Raw genomic sequence first — 20,935 nt, 5'->3', positions numbered from 1 at the left:
AGTGAAAAATATGTTTTATGCTTCAAACATGTCTGAATGTTAAGTGAAAAACAGAAAGAGTGCTGCTCTAAAGAATCTCACAATATAACTTTTTAGTATCATCTACAAATCAAGTCTGCTGCAGACCAAAGTTTATACAAAAAGCTGTAGTGTTTGCTGTTTTTAGCTGTTTAGAGAAATCTGCCCAAATTATGAAAAAATGGCGTCATTCTGGCAAGATATGTACTGAGCCGTGCAATCATGCAATATTGTTTTGACTGTGCACTATGTGTATTCACCACTGTGATGTACAATGTACCTAACAGGGTGTTACAATAGAATCTGAGTATAAAAAATGTTGGCACATAACTGATACCAAGTAATATTGATGATGTTATGACATCATCTAAAAAAGGTAGTTTTTTTATATTTTAATATCTCACATTATTGATTTTATATTTTTAAGTGTATTTGTCCAGCCTTACCGTCTGCTACTTCAAGCTGTGCCTTGGCCATGATGCTGCCTGCTACAGTGAGAGCCTGGCAGATATAATATCCTGCATCAGAGCGCTGCACAGATGAAATCGTCAACTCTCCGTTCAGGGACACAGACACTCGGCTTTCACCCTGTATCGGCTGGTTGGGAAACAGAAGATCCTACAGAGGGTAAAAGTGGAAAGTACTGTTGAGTGATTGAGTGGGATTGAATTTGGAATCTTGACTTCAGAGACCGGTTATTTTTATTTCATTTTTCATTTTTATTAACATGCATATTTCCCATATGAATGTGAGAATCTCATAGCCGCCCTCTCCAATGTGTTGTCAGGAATTATTTTACCGAATGAACTGTTGATTGCTATAAAGATTATTTTGATGGGGGCAAACTGAGGTAATTGTATTTTATGTTACATCTTTGACCAATATAAATGACTTTGGAAGAAAAAAAAAACACACCATTGTGCTCAAGACATGCCTTCAACACGCTTACATATTCTGACAATTATGTGCAATTCGGTTAGAAAAGTGGGTCAATGTCTCTTTCCTACTAAGCCTGAATGGCAGTTTACCCCCAGAGTGATAATCTGTGCTGTGATAACCTGCAGTCATGGTCATGAAATTGAGGCATCAGCGTTCTCTCTCATTTCTGCACCCCAAGCAGACAAGCTGATGGGCAGCAAAGGACATTAGCCTGCTTTCATTATGTCTAATGACTCTAATGCAGCACATGACATTGTTTCTTGCTAAGTGATTTGGCTGGTCAGACTGGCGTCGATTGATGATGAATGACCACTTCATCTATATGTGGGACAGAACTATATCCTGCGGTCCCCTGCTTTGATCCTTTTAGTCAGCTCCTTGGCCATTATTCTATTTTACATATTTTATGTTTGATGTGCCTGCTGAATTCACATCTGAGAAATGCTTTATATTTTTTGATTAATAACTCCTCGGCATGAACAAATCCTCATAGACATACACACATACACAAGTATATTTGCCTGAATCAGTATCCTCACCTGGCTGCCCTCCCGTTGCCAGAAGACAGTGGGCTGAGGTTTCCCCCTGGTCTCGCAGGGAAAGGTAGCTGTTCGTCCTTGAGCCACAATCTGGTCCCGGGGTCGCACCACAAACTGGGGCGCCTCTGAGGTTAAAGGTAAAATAAACAATAACACAATAACAACACATTGGCACAGAGCTCTAAGTGTGTATTATACTGTAGCAGGACTGCTTTTAAAAAAACACTCTGGACATGAAGGTCCAGCTGCAAGCTAAAAGATTCATGCATTAGGTTTTAGTCATTTGATTTAGAGCTATTTCTTGATTATGCCAGTCACACAAGCCATTCATTCAGCTGCCACAACATCAGAATGAATGATACTAGCTAATTAGCAGGGTGCCTTGATGTCCTCAATTCAAGTTTTTCCTCTAAGGTGTATCATCCATATTTGGACCCCCATTTGGAAACGAAAAAAAAAAAAAAAGTGAGGTGGTAAATCCACTGCTGCTACTAAAGACTGCCAGGGGAAGTCAGGGGTTGATCGATCGTAACAATGTAGATATGCATGTCCAATATTAGTTTGATGAATGTGTTCGTGGAATGCCACAACAGTACATGCATACTGTATGTGTGATCTTAAACAGAAAGAGAGTCAACGCATGCACAATGGGATCAGCTCTTACTTACCAACGGGGCGAGCTGGTGACACAACAATGGTGTGGGTGAGATTAACACACGACACAGAGAGAAGGAGAGCAGAGGAGTAGAATAGAGGGACAGAAAAAGAAAAGAATGAAAATCAGAAATGAATGAGATGGAGTTGGGTTTCCATCCATGATGTTTCAAGGGGGAGGAGGGTAAATGCTCAAGTCACCAAAGGAGGTGAGTTCATGGGCCACAAGGAAATGGCACCTTGGCAATAGGGAGGAGGGAAACGATGCCAAAAGCCACGGAGCAGCTTGACTCATGTCATAAAAACAACACATTCACACAGATCTGTTTGTGTATCAAGTGCCTTACACCTGGCTGACCATTATATGTCATGTCACTGTCCTGTCTCAACACATCACAACAACACTAATATGTAATGTGATATATTTTGGTTAAGACCAATTTCTTTCCTTTGGCTAAGTTCACACTGCTAAGCTTTCTTTATAAGACTCTGAAAACAATCTGCATCCAGGCTGAGTGTCCTTACTAACGCACCTGAAACCACACATATAAATCACCATTCATGTACACCGGGCATGTACTGTAAGCAGGAAGCAGATTCTGCAGTTAATTAGTTACTGCGAACAGCACAACAGATGCTAGCAAAGACAACAAGGTCAGTAACGCTTGCACTTTGTTGTCTGTATTTCATTCACTACTGGTAGTTGAGGCTGTTGTGACAAGAATCGGAGATAAAACAGGGGTGTTTACATCATCGTTCCCATAGCTCTCCACTTTTGCCAATCCAGACTCCAACACGAGTCTGGAGTTTTCAAACTAAAATGGGGCCAGCAGCATTTCCAAAAGTCTAGGCATTTGAAAACTCTGGAGTAGTGGTGGTGTAAATGTAGAAAAAGTGATGTGTTTTAAAAATAAAAGGTAGTAGTGTGGACATAGCGTTATATATATATATATATATATATATTTTTTTTTTTGAAATACTGTGTTAGCACTATACAATTCTTAGAATATTTTACACACATACAATAACAGCCCTGGCTATAACTCAAAATGTGCCTTGACTCCAACACAAATCTTCTGGGTTTTTTCCAACATATGAGATAGCTCATGCATGAACAATAGGAACAAGTATAAAAATTTCATTATAATAAAGACAGAATGAACAGTTAATGTCGTGAGATCTATGATGTACAGTATGCATGGTGATGTATGAAACATTTATTCATACTGTATGTTAAGAATGCGTTACTGGTTGGTTCCAAGTGTTACTTAAGTTACATGAAAATGTTTTATATGACGGTTATGATGAGAACATACAGAGCAGAAGGCAGAGCGGAACATTTATTTGATTTTTATAATATGAACCTTTGATATGAAATAGCTTCCTCCCATTGATATGGTGTAAATATGAAGTGAGTGGGCTGCAGGGAGAATAAGACCCCCAGGAGAGGTCATAACAGTTCACTTAAAGCTGGTTAGATTGTTCATATCTGGGGCCTAGCTGGAGATCTAGGGCAATCAACTACATCAGCCCGATATATATGAAAGAAAAGCTGAGGCCAGGCCCAGCCTTTCAGCAGGGGGGCAATAACACTCGTAAAGTGGGCAATAAAGGACTGATTGTCCTGCGGCCTGCTTTGGGAGATACAAAAAAATATCAGGGATGGGTTATGAGCTTTACCACAAGTGAATCCACGAGCAGTTACCCACCTCTGATAGTCAGGTAGGCAGAGGCCTCCACTTTACCCACACGGTTCTCCGCCAGACAGGTGAAGGTTCCCTGATCACTGACGGATGCTTTTTTAATCTTCAGGAGGAAGTCTTCTTTTTCATATCTGATGTCATACCTGGCAACAAAGAGGAAGTGGAGTGACATTAAGTCAGGCAAAATGATCAAAAACAATTATGTGTGGATTAAAATTCACATTTGATAAACGTTTTTCTTTTCAAATATATATTTATATATTTTGATCAAGGAAATGCCTATAATAAACACTGGAATTAAATCAAGGGTGTGTAAACTTGTGTGATGTGTTTTTTTCTGTGCTTTTATAAAGGTTGTGTCATTTTTGATAGAACGAAGACAGACTTTCTAAGGCAATTAAGACTCTCTGCTGCACACACTGTGCTACGGAGGCAGAAAAAGGGGAGCAATTATGCTGAGATGAAGGCATGGCAAAATGAAAGGTGCTTTCAGCTGGAACCCTGACTGTTCCACTATTTCAATATTTATAAAGACGAGCCACCCACTGTGGTGCGGGCTGTGCACTATGCAATGCTATATGTGCATGTGTGAATGTGTTTGAATGTGTGTTTGTGTGTGTGTGTATATAAGAGCAAGCAAAAGGAAGGGTAGACGGAGACAGGAGGGGAGGAGGGGAGGACAAACACTCTGAGAGTAAGGGAGTGGCACAGTCTGACAAACTGAATTTGATGAATGAGCCAAGCAGTAAGGAATGACTTATTCATAGAGATGTTCCATGCATCAGTGTGTATCCACCAGTGCAGCGTACTGTAATGCAGCAGTGGTGCAGTTATATTGAGAGGAACATCTCAGCTACCAGAGTTTAGATAAGTGCCTCAGAGGGGCTACAAACAGTATGAGCATAGGAGGAGCAAGGAGTCGGGCTCGCCCTCTCTGGGGTCCCTTTTGGTTTGAGAGATCCTGTGAAATTGTCTAGCCAGCCATACTGATCCAGAGATGGAAGACAAGTCAGGCAGAGAAATGGCACAAGGGGTGAGAAAAAGTCACATTTGAAATAGATGTTCCAAAGGGTGTGGGCAGAATATCGACGGGGGTTTGTGGGGTCTGTCCGGAGTCTAGTGCGGACTCCATTCACAGCACATCTCTGACCCAGATACAGTCTTCCCCAGGAGACTGACGGGTTTAGGAAAAGAATGAAAGAAGTGGAAAGAGGGAAGTGAGGCGAGGCAGGTCTGAAAAGTAGGACATGTTTCTGGAGTCAAGGGGCACTAAGGTAGGGGGCACCAGACAGACAGACAGACAGACAGACACACACAGACAGTTACTATAATCTACATCGCAATTTATCCTACAACGTTGACACATCTGAGAAGGAGCCGTACTCCATCCTTAGAGCAGTAATGGCTTGTCACAGGTGTTTGTTAAACTCGTGGTAGCATAAATAAATGTGTCTCTTTTTGAGGTGACATTTTTCAGCTTCGCTTTTCACAGCTGAAGACTAATGTGAGAGAGATGACTCACCAGCATCACAGCTTCTCTGTTCAGTTGACACACTTGATATATTTGGTTTACCTGATAGCAATTCAAGTTCCAAAGTAATTACAACAATCTCCAAGAACTTCAATATATAATATGGTATATAATAAGTCTGGTTTATCATTCCATCGAGTTATGCATCTTGACTAGGTTTTTCACAGTTAGGTACCCAGGTTTTTTTTATTTTAACACATTAACCCACAGGAATATGTCATCTCCCTTGATGTGTGCCAAACAAAGAGGCCACTTAGGTTTATAATAACGCTTTATTTCATTTTATTTTCATTTTTACATCATCTAAATCTTCTCTGAGTGCAAGTGTAAGAGCATTTAATAATGTTGGGGGAGTAAACATACTGTAAGTTATGCACTGACAATGAACATAGTTTGTCATTTTAATCTTTAGATTTCAAACATCACAAAGAAATTGCTATTCAAAACCTAAACAAAAGCATTGAATTAAAAGGTTTGAATTGATGGCCATTCATGCATAATGAGACATGCGGCATTTAAAAGTCTCACCTGCTGAGCCTTAACTATTAAGACTGTAAAAACCCACATGGTGGACTGATAATGATTTAAAACTAAGTGTTCTAATGGGGTTAGAAAGCAATTATCACATGTCTACGGTATGGGTACACGCAGCACTATAAACTGGCCTTAGAAATGACCACAGAACTGAATCATCACCCTGCCAACCAACTGGACCCTTCATCATCAAACATCACGCAGTTCCTGATCCCTGCAGGGCTGATGTATTGGAGTGCTTTATATTAAACATATCTCTGGATCCTTTAGTACCTTAGTGCCTCGCTGGCTCTCCCTCACCATTTATCCACTTTCGCTTTCACTGTATTAATATGCACAGATGGAGACAAACACATACACACAGATATAGGCACAGCACACATTCACACACATTCCTCACCTGCCACGGGGAATCTCCACATCCTCCTTCTTCCAGCGCACCGTAGGCGGGGGGTCACCATGGACCTGACACCTGAACTCCACGCTCTCATCAACTAAGACCACCTGGTTCACAGGCCGCTGCACAAAAACTGGTCTTTCTGGATGTGGGCAGTATACATAAGATGGGTGCTAAATATACTTTCAACAGAGCGGTAAATGTGTGTTAGTGGGCAGTACTGTATGTAACTATGAAAAAGTCATGCTCTATTAGTTTCTGACACAGGCAAAGAGTTCATGTCTTCTTACCAAACACTGAGAACTGAGCTTTTTCACTCTCTCTCTCCCCGACCATGTTGACCGCCACACACACATAAATCCCTGCATCGCTCTTCTTGGTATTCGAGATGGTCAGCTTTCCTCCACGTACCTGACGGCATATGCATGTAATTAGAGCCAACCAGCTCAATTAGAAGGTCTTTACATTGTCGAAATGAATCACTTAGCATGTGATTGAGAGTAAGGGTCATGTCAAAGGCGCAGGAGTGGCCCCTAGGAGAGTAACCCACCGTGATCCTGTCATCCTTGAGGTTAAGAGACCCCAAGTCTTTCCTCCAGAATGTGGTGGGTTCTGGGTGCCCACGTGGAGGCTGACACTCCAGAGTGGCGGTCTCCCCGACTGCGACCACCACGTCCTGTGGGTTCTGTCTGAAGTCATCACGTAACACTATAAGAAAAAAAAGAGAGGGGAGAAGGGGCCGTTAGTCCTGTAAGTGTGCTAATTTTCTCATTCAGTTGATCAGATTTTTCTTTTAGTTTCAGCTCTATTATTTCAACCAGAAAGTTCCATGGCTGCACTGACGTGGGCTAACCATGACCGCTACCACCTTTGTCTAATATCAGAGTCTGAAAGATAATTCTTGAAGTAGACTGCCTCACAGGACCCTCAGCAATCTATCCGTCTTCAATAATACAGTTTTCCCCCTGAGGGTATAGGTACAGGCTTTCCTTTGATCTCAGTAGATAAACGTTAGAGGGTGTAAAGCCAGGTAGGATTAACAGTACAAGGTGCAGGAGAAAGACACCGAGAAGACAAGCAAGAAACATAAAAGCCGAGTAAAACTGCAGAAGCAACACAAATAGGGAGGTTGAGAACAATAAGTGAAAGATCTTCCATTAAAAATTCAAGCAACAATAAATCTGTAAAGCCCGACTACAGACTTCCTTCAGGCTATATCCAACAGTGTGAACATGCTGGATAAAACAAATATCCTGCTGATACTATACATCACTCCAAGACACACTGGTGGTATCGCACACAGTGCATGACTGGAGGGGATCATCCTCCGGGGAGCATGAATGAGATCATTGCAGCAAAGGGAATTCACCAAAACATTCAAATTCATCCATGCATCCATCCATTAGCTATACCACTCATCCTCTCAGGGTCACGGCAGGGGGTTGGGCTGTGAGCGGGGCTGGAGCCAAGTCTATCACAGAGCTGACATAAAGTGACAAAGAGCCGCCATTTGAATTCGTCCTCTGAGAAACTTGAACAGTCGTAGAGATTTCTGCAGCAGCACTTAATAAATTCAATGCAATGTAAGACAGAAAGTACAGACACTGTATCAGTATGAGTTTCACGGTTAGAATACAAATTCTTGCTAATAGTAAAAAACATATTTTATGGTGGTTATTTTCATGGGGGCCAGGGAAGATAAGTTGGTTTTGATGGCTGAAAACATCTCCTTGCAAAGGAACGATCAGGACCAAAGACTATTTAATAAGCCTGAGCCATCATTGTCTTTCCTTCAAAACTCATAAAACGCTGTGGTCGACTCTACAGCATCAAAGGCTGCACTGCAGTCTCTGTGACTTCTGGAAATGCAAGGGCGATACAGGTCAATGTGTTGTGAAGTTTCCGGAGCCGTTTCTTCGACTAATAAAACATCAGCTTGACTGAAAGCTTTGATGAAAAAAATGCCAGTTCAATGGCGGGCCTGAACTTTGTAGAAGACACAGGATCAGACCTTGGTTTTGGTATGAGAAAAAAGCTATGGCTAGTGTGGTATTGACTGAATCAGACAATCCTTTATGACATTTTTATTAAATGACAAAGGAAGATGTGCAAGGCTTCATTCAGCATCAAGTGTAAATTTGTTTTCAAATATCTCATGAACAGTTGCAACACTCCTCTTTGGGCGTTATTGTGTCACTTTTGAAACTAAAAAACATACTGTATACTGAGAGTCCTCCATACTTGAAATGAGTCAATACTATAGAGATACAGGGGACAGCAACCACTAATAAAAATGGCCCAGAATAAAGAAGCTGCTTGAAATGTACTGGGTGAAATATGCCACAATTACTTATTTTCATACCAAACATACACATTCTCAGGTCATTAGAATTTTATTTATAAGCGACTTTATATTCTGTTTTCTTCCACTGTTGGACAGATGCTTTAATTTCCCCATGGCAGGGCAGTCTGTACTGGTGTGTTCAAAGGAGTGAGAACATCAAGAATTTTCAAGCAATCCATGTAAAAGCCATACTCATGCATTTTGAACAGACATATGAGCTAGCTGCGGCTAAGTTAAAAGGTTATATCTTCAAAACTCCCTAATTCTGTCACAACTGTTATCCCAAATATCAATTCGAAAGCTGCTCTGCGCTGCGCTTCAAGTAGCTACAGGAGTGATTGTACTCTCAAGCCATCACTGGAATTATGTTTAAAAATAGAGACCGTGATTTGGATCCTGCGATGAGTTGTGTCCTCTTTGCATTAATAGCTTATGACGTGCTGTTTTTGTGGAAAAGCTTTACTCTAGGCAAGTTTTAAATAATAAAGTGGATTGTGTGACAACAGCCATGACTGTGAAAATAAAAGAAAAAGATGAAAAGAATCAATTAAGACTTTTTTTCTCCACGTGTGAATAAAAATTAGCTGCCGAGTGTCACTTTTGATCTCACGTTTCTCAAGAATGACTAATTAATGAAAATCTAGAGAGCTAATTTTATGATAATAATTCAGTCTTTCTGTAAATGTGTAACATTAGTTAAAACAATATCTGTGTTCTTTTTTCATTCAACCTATTAATGTTTAACAGCTAATAAAAATAAGTACGTGGTACAATACTGAGGCTATGACAATAGTTTGTAAAACTGAATAGACAAAGAAAACTGAAAAACACCAGCTTGGTGCTCAGTTTGCTTTTCATTCTCATTACAGCCATAAGCTGTTCTGCTGATGTACTGTAGCAGGAATTCCAAGTCCCAGAGGACACCTAGTGAAAAAGAAATTCAGGAAGGAGCCAAAGGCCCTTTGGCCCAGCTGTCAATCACATCCAGTCTGTGCCGGAGTAAATGAGTCTCAGTTGCAGACACTACTTTGGCACAGACATATGCCTGGCTGGCTGTCACATGGTACTATACGCTTAGTGACCCGTCCCAGCGAAGCCAACACTCAACTCATCCAGTAACACAACTACCTTCCTGTTTCTGTGTTGTCACATTAAAGATACTCCCCTAACATCAAAGCCCGTCTCAGGAGACTGTGAAACCCAGCCACACAGGAAAATCAGGAGTAAGTGGATAATTCAAGCCATGAAGTGAAAAACCCAATTATAGGAAAAGTAAAGAAGAGAAAAACACTGTCTCGTTTAACGCTGCTGATGGTGAAAACAGAACGGGAAAGTTTACGTACCATCGCTGTGCGGGTAACTGCTTTCTAAAAACACAAAAATAACTACATGGCATTTACAACAGAGTGATCGAGATGTCAACCATTATTAAAACTACATCAGTTAAATGTCAGAAAATTCTTGTCATATGTTTTGTGATTTTCAATTTTTGACAAATTTCCAATTTGCTCACTATCCCAAAATTAAATGCATGGGGATGTTTCTTTATGATTTATGGTGTACATAATAAATTGTGTCTGATTGAATGGGAAGTGAAGAACTCAACATCGTATATACAATCAGTTGGTAATAGGTTTCTGAAAATGTAAAAGGCTAAAGGGGGTGAGCTCTTTGCACAAATACATGAATACTGTTGGTAGTGTGGCTGTGATTTATTCAGCCTTGACAGTATATGACAGTTATCCCACACCCCCAACTCCCTTCTCACCGTGAGGGCTTTGCAGGTTTCTGTAGGTGGTGTTTATGAGGGAATGCAGGACACTGGTTGGGGGTGGTGTTGTTCTAATCTATTGGTCTCAAATGTGGAGCCCCCGTGGTGGCAGCACCCATGTGTAGTCTGCTGTCATATGTGTAATTATTTCAGATGGCGGTGCTGCTACCACTGCCTAATGTTGTCTGATTGAGTACTGCTCAATTATTCAAACAAGCCATTCAGAGGACTCACTTGTTCACCAGTTTCATTTAACAAATCAGAGGCAGAATGATTTGTAAATGGGCTTCATTTCATGACACAATGGGTGGTAAAATATGTGACAAGGTGGAAGTATCTGAATACAAATAACTATTCAGGGACTCATTATAAGATTAACAGGAGAAGGGGGAGTTGTGTGGTTGTTGTAAATTTTGATATATTCTATCTTAGCATCCTGATTTCTTGAGACCCTCTTCAACCACAGCAGCAATGTACAACCAAGTTTCATTTCACAATTGCACATCTTGAAGATCCCACTCAAGGTCCTGATGCATGTTGCTCATCTAACAAACTAAATATCATCTCCATTTTGTTTTGGAGTAGCTTGTTTATCCCTATTCAGTCTGTGATTTTTATTGGTCACTGTATCTAGTATCTTACAATTATGTAATGTTTTGTGAATTCCATTTGCATACACTCACTACAGTGTCTGTCTGTAGCATGTAAGTCAGTGTGGTTGAGTGTCAGTAGTATAAAGTAACTGTGATTTGTGATGCGTTTGTGTTGTAGTCGTCACAGCTCAGCTGAGGGATGGTGACGTTGGGTAGTATGCTAATGTGCTTAATGTATCAGTTTAATGCTAGGATGTTAAAATCAGTTGTTAACCTACTGGACGTTAACAGATAATGGCTTGCTAGCATGACATTGCTGTAAATGGCTTGAATTATTTGCTCTCTATTATTCATTAATCTAATTATTTAATTCTCTGGTGACCTCAGGTGGAAAATGTAGGCTGCATTTGTATAATGAAAGATTCTATTGCACTAAATATCATTGAAGGAGCTACATATCAACTTCACTGTCTACTGACTACGGTATTTCTCTAATGTTAGTCGCTAGTCCAGACTGTAATTCTCTCTCCAATGGATCAATGGATGTGATTATAATTTATTCTATGGAATATCTCAACTTGCATGATGGAATGGCACAACATATGGTCATTCATGGTTTTGGACCTGTATGCATGTTTATTCATGCATCTGTAAAAGAACCAGAAGAGACAGCGAGATACTAAATCAGAAGCAAATTAGGAGTTGCACTTTCTAATCATTGTTGACCTATTAATTTAGCACTAATTGAGTTGGTTCAGGGCATTAATCAATTGAAAACGACATTAATTCACTTCATAATGCAAAATGGTAAATAAACAAGGTGTGACAGACAGATGGTGATGGGGTGACCAAATTACAACCTAATTAACTCATGCAGCATTTTGTTTATTTTGTGGAGATCCGCTTGTTTGCATGTGTGTATGACCGTGCAAGCTGGCTGGTGGTCCTGCAGGAAAATACGCTGCATAACCTCACACCTTTCAGCCCCACCCAGAAGAAAGGGGAAGCACTGCAGAGGCGAAAAAGAAACGGAATTGTTTATGAGTAGAGCTGAAAGATGAAGACACTAGCACCTCGCCAGTCGTTGGGTGTAACAGATGGCTGTATCTCCATTCGAGAATCACAGATGCAGCGAAGAAGTGATGTGCTGCATGCAGACAAAGCTGCCAAACTAAGGTTTACATTGCAATCGGATAGGTTTTTTTTCATAGGAGTAGCAAGTCTTGTTCTATGTATACTTTAGGTCTACTGTCAGAAACTGTGATCCTAGTATAACCGTAACAGTATTGTGAAGTTCTCATGATCCAGTGTCAAAAAATGCATTACAGCAGCTACAGTAAGTGATTTCTTATGACAGTGGTCTGCTAAATTGCGGTTTGGAGTTTGCTGAAGATTCTTTTTGAACACGCAGGCCTGTAGGGGTGTGTCACATTCACGACGGCAGTCACAGATGTCCCATATCTGTCACATGTATAAAATGCACACTGACACGTTCGCGCAAACACAAACCCACACACATGCATAAATAAGCAAAAACAAACAAACAAACAAAAAAAACAGCTGTCCACTTCGTATATCACTAACTTTGCTGATGACCACAACGTTATCGTCCCTATCCAACAGACAGAAACAGACACAGAGACAGAAATGCCGACACACAATCAGGGGGAGGGGGAATCTGGCGGAGAGGGCTATTTGCATTGGGGATTTTTTTTGAATAAATAAACAACTTAACATGTCTCTGCCCTAAAAAAGTCATCAGCAATCAGTCAAGACTACAATCTGCGGGGAGATGAAGAGCGTTTACACAATGTCCCCTGAGGCCACAAGCTCTGCACAGATGTACTGTATATTACCTATTATAATTCTGCCTTCTTGACAGCAGGACACAAAAAAAGAGTTCATTTAAGGCACTTTCACAGAAGAAATGTACCAAATGGGAAATATATTTCAAGTATTTATTTAGGGTATCATCTCCAGACAATTAATGAATGAAAAAAGGACACAAAGTGAAAACCAGTGTTGGTTTGGAATGAGGAATAAATTGAATCTTTACAGTGATCTCTAAGTCTTATAATGCTATACTGTATAACTCATTGGTTGCATGTGTTTCCGTCCAATGTAAGAGCAAAAATGTGGTTAAAAAAGGCAAACTTTTCCCTATGGTTTCATGAGGGATAGGTACAGCACATATGACCCAAGTTCATTTCCATTTTTGAAACTCGACAAAATCTAATCTCAAAGGCAGTGTGAGATCAGAAGGGCCACGGTAACTGAACTCAGCAGTCTCCAAATTTGTAAAAGCAGGCAGCTAGAAAAACCTAGCACGGCTTTGCTTTGCTTTTTTGGCATCATTAGTGTCGAGTCCAATTAGCGTCAATATGAAGGTTGGAAATAGATGCACGGTGAAATGTGAGCACGCCTGTGGCAACACAAAATTTAGCTGACTTTTAGACGCAATTTAGTTTCTATAAGCTGGGAGGACAAGTATAGCTGCAGTAACAGACAGCATTTCAGGGTGAACGCGATCTCTGCTGCTATCCCAACATAGACATGTGTGCTACTTCTTATTTATTTATTTATTTTTTGTGCAAATTTTGTAGCACGCAAACCCGCAAGGCCCATGCTACCCATATCTTTACCCATAACCTCTGTTTCCACCACATATTTGAATGTGAATTCACACTTTGGGGTAGACTCATATTTGTTATGCATTCTTTGGCCTTTTGCGTCAGGAGACAAGTCAACCACCATGAAGGGTTAACAATAAAAATGCCCCACCATTGTCATGTTTAATTAACCTCCATTCCCTTGTCATGTAATGTAAATTGAAGTTGTGGATGGTATAGGAGGAGGGTTTCACCCCTCCCCCTGCTCTCCACGTCTCCCTCTCTCACTTGCCATGCCTCTAGTTACTGTAACAGCATTCCCTCGGACCATTTCCACATCTATAATTAATTACTCCTGTCTCCATGCATTTCTTCACAGGAACACATTCCTCTATCTCTCTGACTAGCCTACGTAAATCTTCTTCTGCTGCCTGCTCCTCAGCCTATCTCATCTATGTACACCTGTAAATCCCAAATGCATGTGTGTGTGTCATTATGCAAACATTTGTACATGACCTTAACTCACGATTGTGCTCCAGCTCTTCCTGGAGGAAAATGAGGAGTAATGCAAAAAAAAAAAAAAAAAAAAAAATGGAAGAAAGCAGGATATAGAAAAGCACATTTTTTTCTCAATACCATAGATATCATGGACCCTTACAGCAATATTGTGGAGATGTACAACATGAGCTGGAAAATGAGTCAGGGATCAGAATCTAGCCTTTTATACGCCTTGTTTCACTAAAGCAGTGGTCACCCAGGGAGAGAGAGCTTTCTAACATGCACTCGTCTTCTCTAACTGAAATTATGCATGCTGCTGTGTTTCAGTCATCATCATCATCATCATCGTCGTCATCACAGCATTGAACATTTATCTATAAAAAAAACAAAACCTCCTACATGTGGCCTCTTAGGATACACAGTGCAATAAGTATTGTGTTTTCCACCCTTCCTTATAATTATATCAACCACTTTTGCTTCAGTGCTGATGTATGGGAATTGTTGCTGTATATAGACTTGAGCATGCTATATTATATTTCTCCATTGCTTGTGGATTCTAATGGAAGAAAGTGATGCTAGAGGAAGCAGTGATTGCCTGGTCTGTCTGTGCATCTGCACCATCCAGCATGATCAAACACATCTCATGATGGCCACCAGAGATAGTGGTGCTAAGCAGTGTTTACCACAACATCCTGGTTATATCTTTCTTTGCATGGGTACATACAGATGGGCCACAATATGCGCATGTTTGGATAGTATATAGATATGTATGAATGCATCTGAATAAACGCTTGGAGCTATACAGCAGAGCACTGCTCTCTACCACGACTGCTGGCATTCGGCACAAAAGAAAACTAATTAATATGGTAATGTCACGCTATCACATTAACTGATAATATATGGCATGCTTTGTTGCTTTGATTACACTGATTTGACCTTTGCTCTTTAAATAAATGAATGAACTGACATGATCAAATATGAGTGTAGTACACAAGGTTCATCTGACCTGGAGGTGATGCCATATATAACCACACACACCTATCGACTATTAGGACTGACACTGGGATCAAGGAAGGTGGCATGACACACAAACAATGGAGGGGTTAAAGTTGTGTGAGGGTTTAAATTATTTTAATGAAAAATATGGAAAATCTAAAGAATAAACATGTATATGATTTTCTATGTCTGCACACCCCCCTAAAAGTTCAGTTCAGAGTAACAGCAATTGATCATAGCAAATTAATTGCACAGAGAATAACATTACCATTATTCATACATAGCATCTATTTACTGTAAATATTTCAAAACCAACTGAGTCAATAGGCTGCATAAGAAACACATCTCCAGGTGCAGTTATGCTAACAAATGACTGAGGAGAGAAAGGATGGACATCTGCTGCATCTGAAACAAAATGCATCATTTGAATAAAACTCCACAAAATAAGGTGTAATTAGCCTACACTCGTTATGCCACTGTGTTCATTTTCATTTTTTTTTTATTCTTAGTTTTGCAGTTTCGAGGGAGCCGGCACCAGCTGAGTATGGATAATGGTGCTTTTTGTGCTCTAATATTAATACCTCAGGTTACAGATTTCAATATATGAAATGCACAACATCTGTCACCTCAGTCTTAACATTAATATGCACACGCACGTATCCAGGGCAACCCCCCTCCTCTTACTGAAACGCCCACCCACATGCTTGCATTTGTTTATTAGCTGCCAATAATTTTGACCGACATACGGGCTGAATCCAAAGCGAGCCCATGTTGACACAGACACTGATTTGAAAAATCTTTGAGTTACACACTTGCATAACTAGTATGCTTGTGTGGACAGGCCCTACTCAGGCATTTAAAAGCCATTAAATCACCCTCCACCAGAGTGGAGATGCAGGTATATCTCTCAGTACCCCCGAGCCCCTCCCATCTCCACCCCAGCCCCCAACACCGCTGCTCCACTGAGCAGCTTAGATGCTTATTCACCCCCAAATCTCTGTTAATCACATCCATGCACCTCCCCTGGTGAGCCCAAGGCCACCCAGCACAGATCCTGTATGTACTGTACAGAGACTGGGATGGAGCAGCTGTTGGTGGCTGTTGCTGACCTGCTGCTCTGATCGCACCTTCCCACAGTCTCTTTCTTCTGCTTCCATCACATAAAGCGTCTACGCAGATTAAAATGCGCCATCCATCAGAAGAAAGACTGTGGTGCCACTTCAGAAAATGGCATCAATTTTTTATATTAGACATTTCCATAGAGAGATGGGTATGGAAACCCAGTCTAATCTTCCAGTGATCGCCCATCATGGGGTGATCAGTCTCCACCGAGAGAGCACGTAGTTCCCTGTGTGAACACACACATGCATATTCATGCACCTGCTGGAGAAGGTACACACTGACACACACAGAGGGAGGTACTGTACGTGTGCAAACACAATCACACATAACATCTCTTTCTCTCCCACACACACAGATAAGATAAAACTGCTCAATCCATCAACATGTTTATGCTGCAGCAATTCATATCTTAAGTTACTCATCTCTCTCTTTGTCCACTGTCAGTCTCCCTCTTTATTTTTTTTACCCGCATTTATCATATATTTGAAACAAAGAGCTGCCTTCTTCCAGCCTTTCAAACTGCTTGGTTCATCCACCTACATCTGTAAAATCCCAACTGTAATTCTCCACCGTAAAAATCTCTCCTGTCTAACCGTACCTCTCCTTGAAGATAAAAATAAATGCAGAGCTTTTTAGAATGAACCTAAAGCCATGGTCCAGTAACAAATCGAATTTCAACAGTTTCAAGGAATAATTCAAATGTAGCTGTTATTTGAGCAGCGTGTGTGGTGCACTGGTTGACAAAATAACTGTAAATACTGACATGGCTAATCTCAGCACAGCTGTTAGTATTAGGTCCTTTAATCCTGGTCCAGATCGGTGATGTGCTCACACTGGCTTGGGGACAGATGAGCAACAGCCACCAGGCTGCCAAGTGGGCTAAAGGCATCAGACTGGCCTGACGCTTCCTTTCAGACATGATAAGCTGTGAATCTGTGGGTCCTGGAGAGCAGCCTCCAACAGCACGGTCTTTGTGTTGCATCACACGGCCCTTTGACTGAATATGACTGACACCGCTGCAATCCCACAGCACAACAAATCTCTGAAATGTATTTTGTACTTTTTCCCCTTTTATCACAAAAAAATTGCAATGGCTGAGAAAAACACCAATGCAGAGGCTATGCACAGGATAGATACTGTATTTTTTATTTTCAAGCACTGCGATATACGTAAAGTTTGCAATCCTGCTACACCATAAACTCTAACAGTTTCTTTTCCTCGTTTTTGCAATATTGTGGTGAAATCTTAGCCTGACTCTCGCCAGACCCTTGTAGTTCCGCAAAGCTACGCTGAGCTCCACACAAGGGTCTGGGACTGCTCCATAGGCGATTCATTTCAGAAGGCGGGGCCTTGTAAAAAAAATCTTGTATGTGATTGGATAAACCACTTGTCCGTTATCTTGAATGACGTGCTACTTCAGCCACTCACTGCGAGCCGCCATTGTTGTTTGACTCAAACAGTCGCTTCAGCGCTACGTCACACCTCAGAAAGTCCCGCCCGGCGATCCTGATTGGTTCATTATTTTTTGCTCCGGGGAAGAAGTTTGCATTGGCCTCGAGTCCAGACCCTTGTGTGAAGCTGAGCGTAGCGCCTCTGGTGGAGCTTTGCGGAACTACAAGGGTCTGGCGAGAGTCAGGCTAGTGAAATCTATCAAGTTGTTTGAACGAGACAGTGCACCTGTGTCTAAATATGACTAAAGAAAACAACAAACAAAACTGAGCTTTTGCTATTGTATGAGCAAACATTTGTTCTGATTCATTAGCTGCTGTTCTCGCTCTCTTTAAAATCCGTTTAAGACTGACAGCTACGAGTGACATGCACCAGTACAGTTGGCTCAGATGTTCTCCATATACAGACGGATAAGACCCATTTGATTTTCTAGTCCCATGTCTTATCTGATTTTATCAAAATCAAATTGTATTTGTTGATGCTTTCATAACCTGTCAATCAGACCTGTAACTGATAAGCTATCACTCAACACAGAGAGTTCCCCTCTGATGAAATACAGTCCACAACACAGATGTTTTTTGTTTTTTTTCCTCCTCTTCTGTGGGCAGTGTAATAAGGCCTTAAATCATGGTAAAAATGACTGCTGAGAGAGGCTGACTCTGCAGTATGAAGTGCTGCACTTCTCTGCTGCTGACTTACTGAAGCCAGTCTGCATTGACTTTACTGTCTGATCTGCATACAACGCCATGAGCCAAACCAAATTGTCTGAGGTCAGATGAACAAGAAGAGAGGAAGAGACAAGACAACATCTGTGTCACGTATCAGGAAGGAGTAAGGAGAAAGGTCAGGAGTGTAAGACAGCCAATAAATGACTGACAGATGCAAGCATGGGCATGGATGCCAAACCATATTCTCTAGGTACGAGGCATAAGGAAACTGACAATCCTGTCTTAATCTTCTGGATAAGGAAAATCAACCAACACCCCCACAGCATACAAAGAGACAGTGCAAGAAAAATATACCCAGTTGGCTTCCACAGCTTGTTTTCTTTCAATTCACTTTCGAAACCCATAGATTATTCATCACACTCAAAATCGTGGCTTTCAAAAACTGGGAGGAGGTGGTTCTACTGAAATTTAAATGCATTTTAGATTTCTGAAAAAGGATGACACTGGATAACCCAAAGCTGAGCTCAGACAAATCGGTTTGTGTGTACGAGTGCCAAAATGCCTACACGATTTCAAACATTTATTTCACTGACTTTTACAAAGCATGAAGTTCTAAACAGACCAAAACAAATAGACAAGTTTTCCTTTCAGAGCTAATTATCAAATCTTCTAATCTTTTCGAAGCTCCCATGCTTTGAAGGCAGACTGACAGGGACCAGACTGTGACTTCATGTGATTTTTTTTTTTTTTTTGTCTTTTCATAACAATGAGTTGGTTGGCGGTGTTTTTCAAAGAGAAGTACAAAGACTGGGAGGGCAAAAGAGTTGAGAGACAGGAACAAAAGAGGAGGAAAGAGAGAAGGAAGGGGTCAATTAATAAAAGATAACTTTTTTACAGTTAATAAAGCTGCATTAAGCCAGTGCTCCCTACACTACAAAGACTGCACTTATGATTGTTAAGTTGCTCCAATTACTGGCTGGTGGAAGCATTTGAGGAAAGCACCATTAACCCCGGCATCCGAAGTAACAGAAAACAGCCGGGTGTTTTCTCTCAGGGAATGTAATTGATGAGACACTGTGGAACAACACACCCACTGGAGCATCCAGTCCCACAGCAAATTATTACTTGGCTTACAGTATGTGTGGAGTCTACCTGGATGTTGCTTTCATAATATTTGGTTCCTGAATATAGCCTAATATTCTGTTAGAGGGTACTCTGAATGAGAGATGTTGAATAAATAGAATGGTGTTAATGGCAAAAAAAAACCTCATTATTCAAAATAAAACTTCTTTTTTCTTCAAATATATGAATTGTGGAACGGTGCTTATGAGAGTAATAATTCACATTTTTGGAGTGAAGATTAACATGTGTCAATGTATGTGCATTTCAGAATTTCACTTCTTCCTGGCAGCAGTGATGTGAGTAAACACAGCTGCATTCAAAGCATGTTCAGTAGATAGTCTAATCCACACAGCAGCAGAGGAATCATCCTTCAGACGGAGTCTCAGTCTTGAGCCCACACACACACATCACTGCTGCTCCTTTCCAACTGCTCTGAATCCAAGGCTGCACATAAATAAGCTATTTCCTCTTCCTCCTTTTCTTCTCCAACGTGTGTGTGTATATTGAAATTTACGTCAAAGCCATGTGTGAAAAGTTTCCCTTGCTGAAAAGAAGAGGAGTAACAGGGCAGAGCGAACACTAAGTGGCAAACACGGAGCAGGTCACCGAGAAGCTCCTGGACTCGAATTGAGTTTGCATGTTCTCTGTGTTGGTCTCCTCTGGGTCCTCTGGTTTCCCACTGCAGACCAATGACACGGAGGTTAGGTGAATTGGAAACTCTAAATTGCCTGTAGGTGTGAATGTGTTTGTCAGTCCATATGTGTGTGTTACCCCAGAGAAAGACTTGCACCTCGTTCAGAGTAAATCCTGCTGGTGCTGATAGAGACTCCATCCTCTCACTCTGGCCAGTATGCAATTTAGAGCTACTCTAATGGTAGTAATAGAAAAATAACTCATTACATTACTGGACTACACATGCCTTTAGAGATGGGATTGTCAGTCCAACACTTAGGACCTGAAATATATTAACATACATTAGATGGATTTTGAACACACTCCACAGCCCCCACAGGACGACGCCTTCTGATTTTGCTGCTAATCCCGTCACTGTCAATCTATGGCACCTTGGATTCCCATGGAGTGTTTGATAAAATTTTTATGATCCTTGAGGGATGAATCATTGAGAGTTTCATGAACCTTTGACTTTCCCACCATTTCAATTATTGTAACCATGGAAACACAAAGTCCCCTGACCTTATACTTTTTAACCAAAACCACAGTCTTCTCTACAGCCTAACCAGGTAGTATCCTGTGCCAAAGCCTAACTGCATGTTTACTCGCCTGTTGATATGGTCAAGGTGAAAAATGTTAGAACACAAACAGGCTAAACACCCGCTCAACATCAACAATATTATCACTGCTAGTGTAGCCGATGTCGATCTGGCCCTCTGCGTTGTGTTTCTCACGGCCTGCCCTAGGTGGGGTTCGATCCCACAACCTCCCGCACC

General features: G+C 41.0%; 1 protein-coding gene across 1 annotated transcript in view; it reads right to left on the bottom strand.

The window, feature by feature from the left end:
- The window catches only part of LOC310997354 (roundabout homolog 2-like), a gene marked incomplete at its 3' end in the record, with an annotated part of 72,492 nt that overhangs the window by 24,473 nt on the left and 27,084 nt on the right, over window positions 1-20,935 (bottom strand). Inside the window, exons 3-9 of the mRNA XM_083987029.1 lie at window positions 6,866-7,023; window positions 6,606-6,726; window positions 6,319-6,457; window positions 3,860-3,996; window positions 2,165-2,176; window positions 1,497-1,621; window positions 465-636 (exon numbers count right to left, since the gene is read on the bottom strand). Coding sequence (XP_083843155.1) covers window positions 465-636; window positions 1,497-1,621; window positions 2,165-2,176; window positions 3,860-3,996; window positions 6,319-6,457; window positions 6,606-6,726; window positions 6,866-7,023 — 864 coding nt within the window. The remainder of the gene's footprint in view (window positions 1-464; window positions 637-1,496; window positions 1,622-2,164; window positions 2,177-3,859; window positions 3,997-6,318; window positions 6,458-6,605; window positions 6,727-6,865; window positions 7,024-20,935) is intronic.

Source organism: Trachurus trachurus (assembly GCF_905171665.1).
Source record: "Trachurus trachurus genome assembly, chromosome: 14".
NCBI classification, from domain to species: domain Eukaryota; kingdom Metazoa; phylum Chordata; class Actinopteri; order Carangiformes; family Carangidae; genus Trachurus; species Trachurus trachurus.
This window is presented reverse-complemented; position numbering and strand designations above follow the sequence as displayed.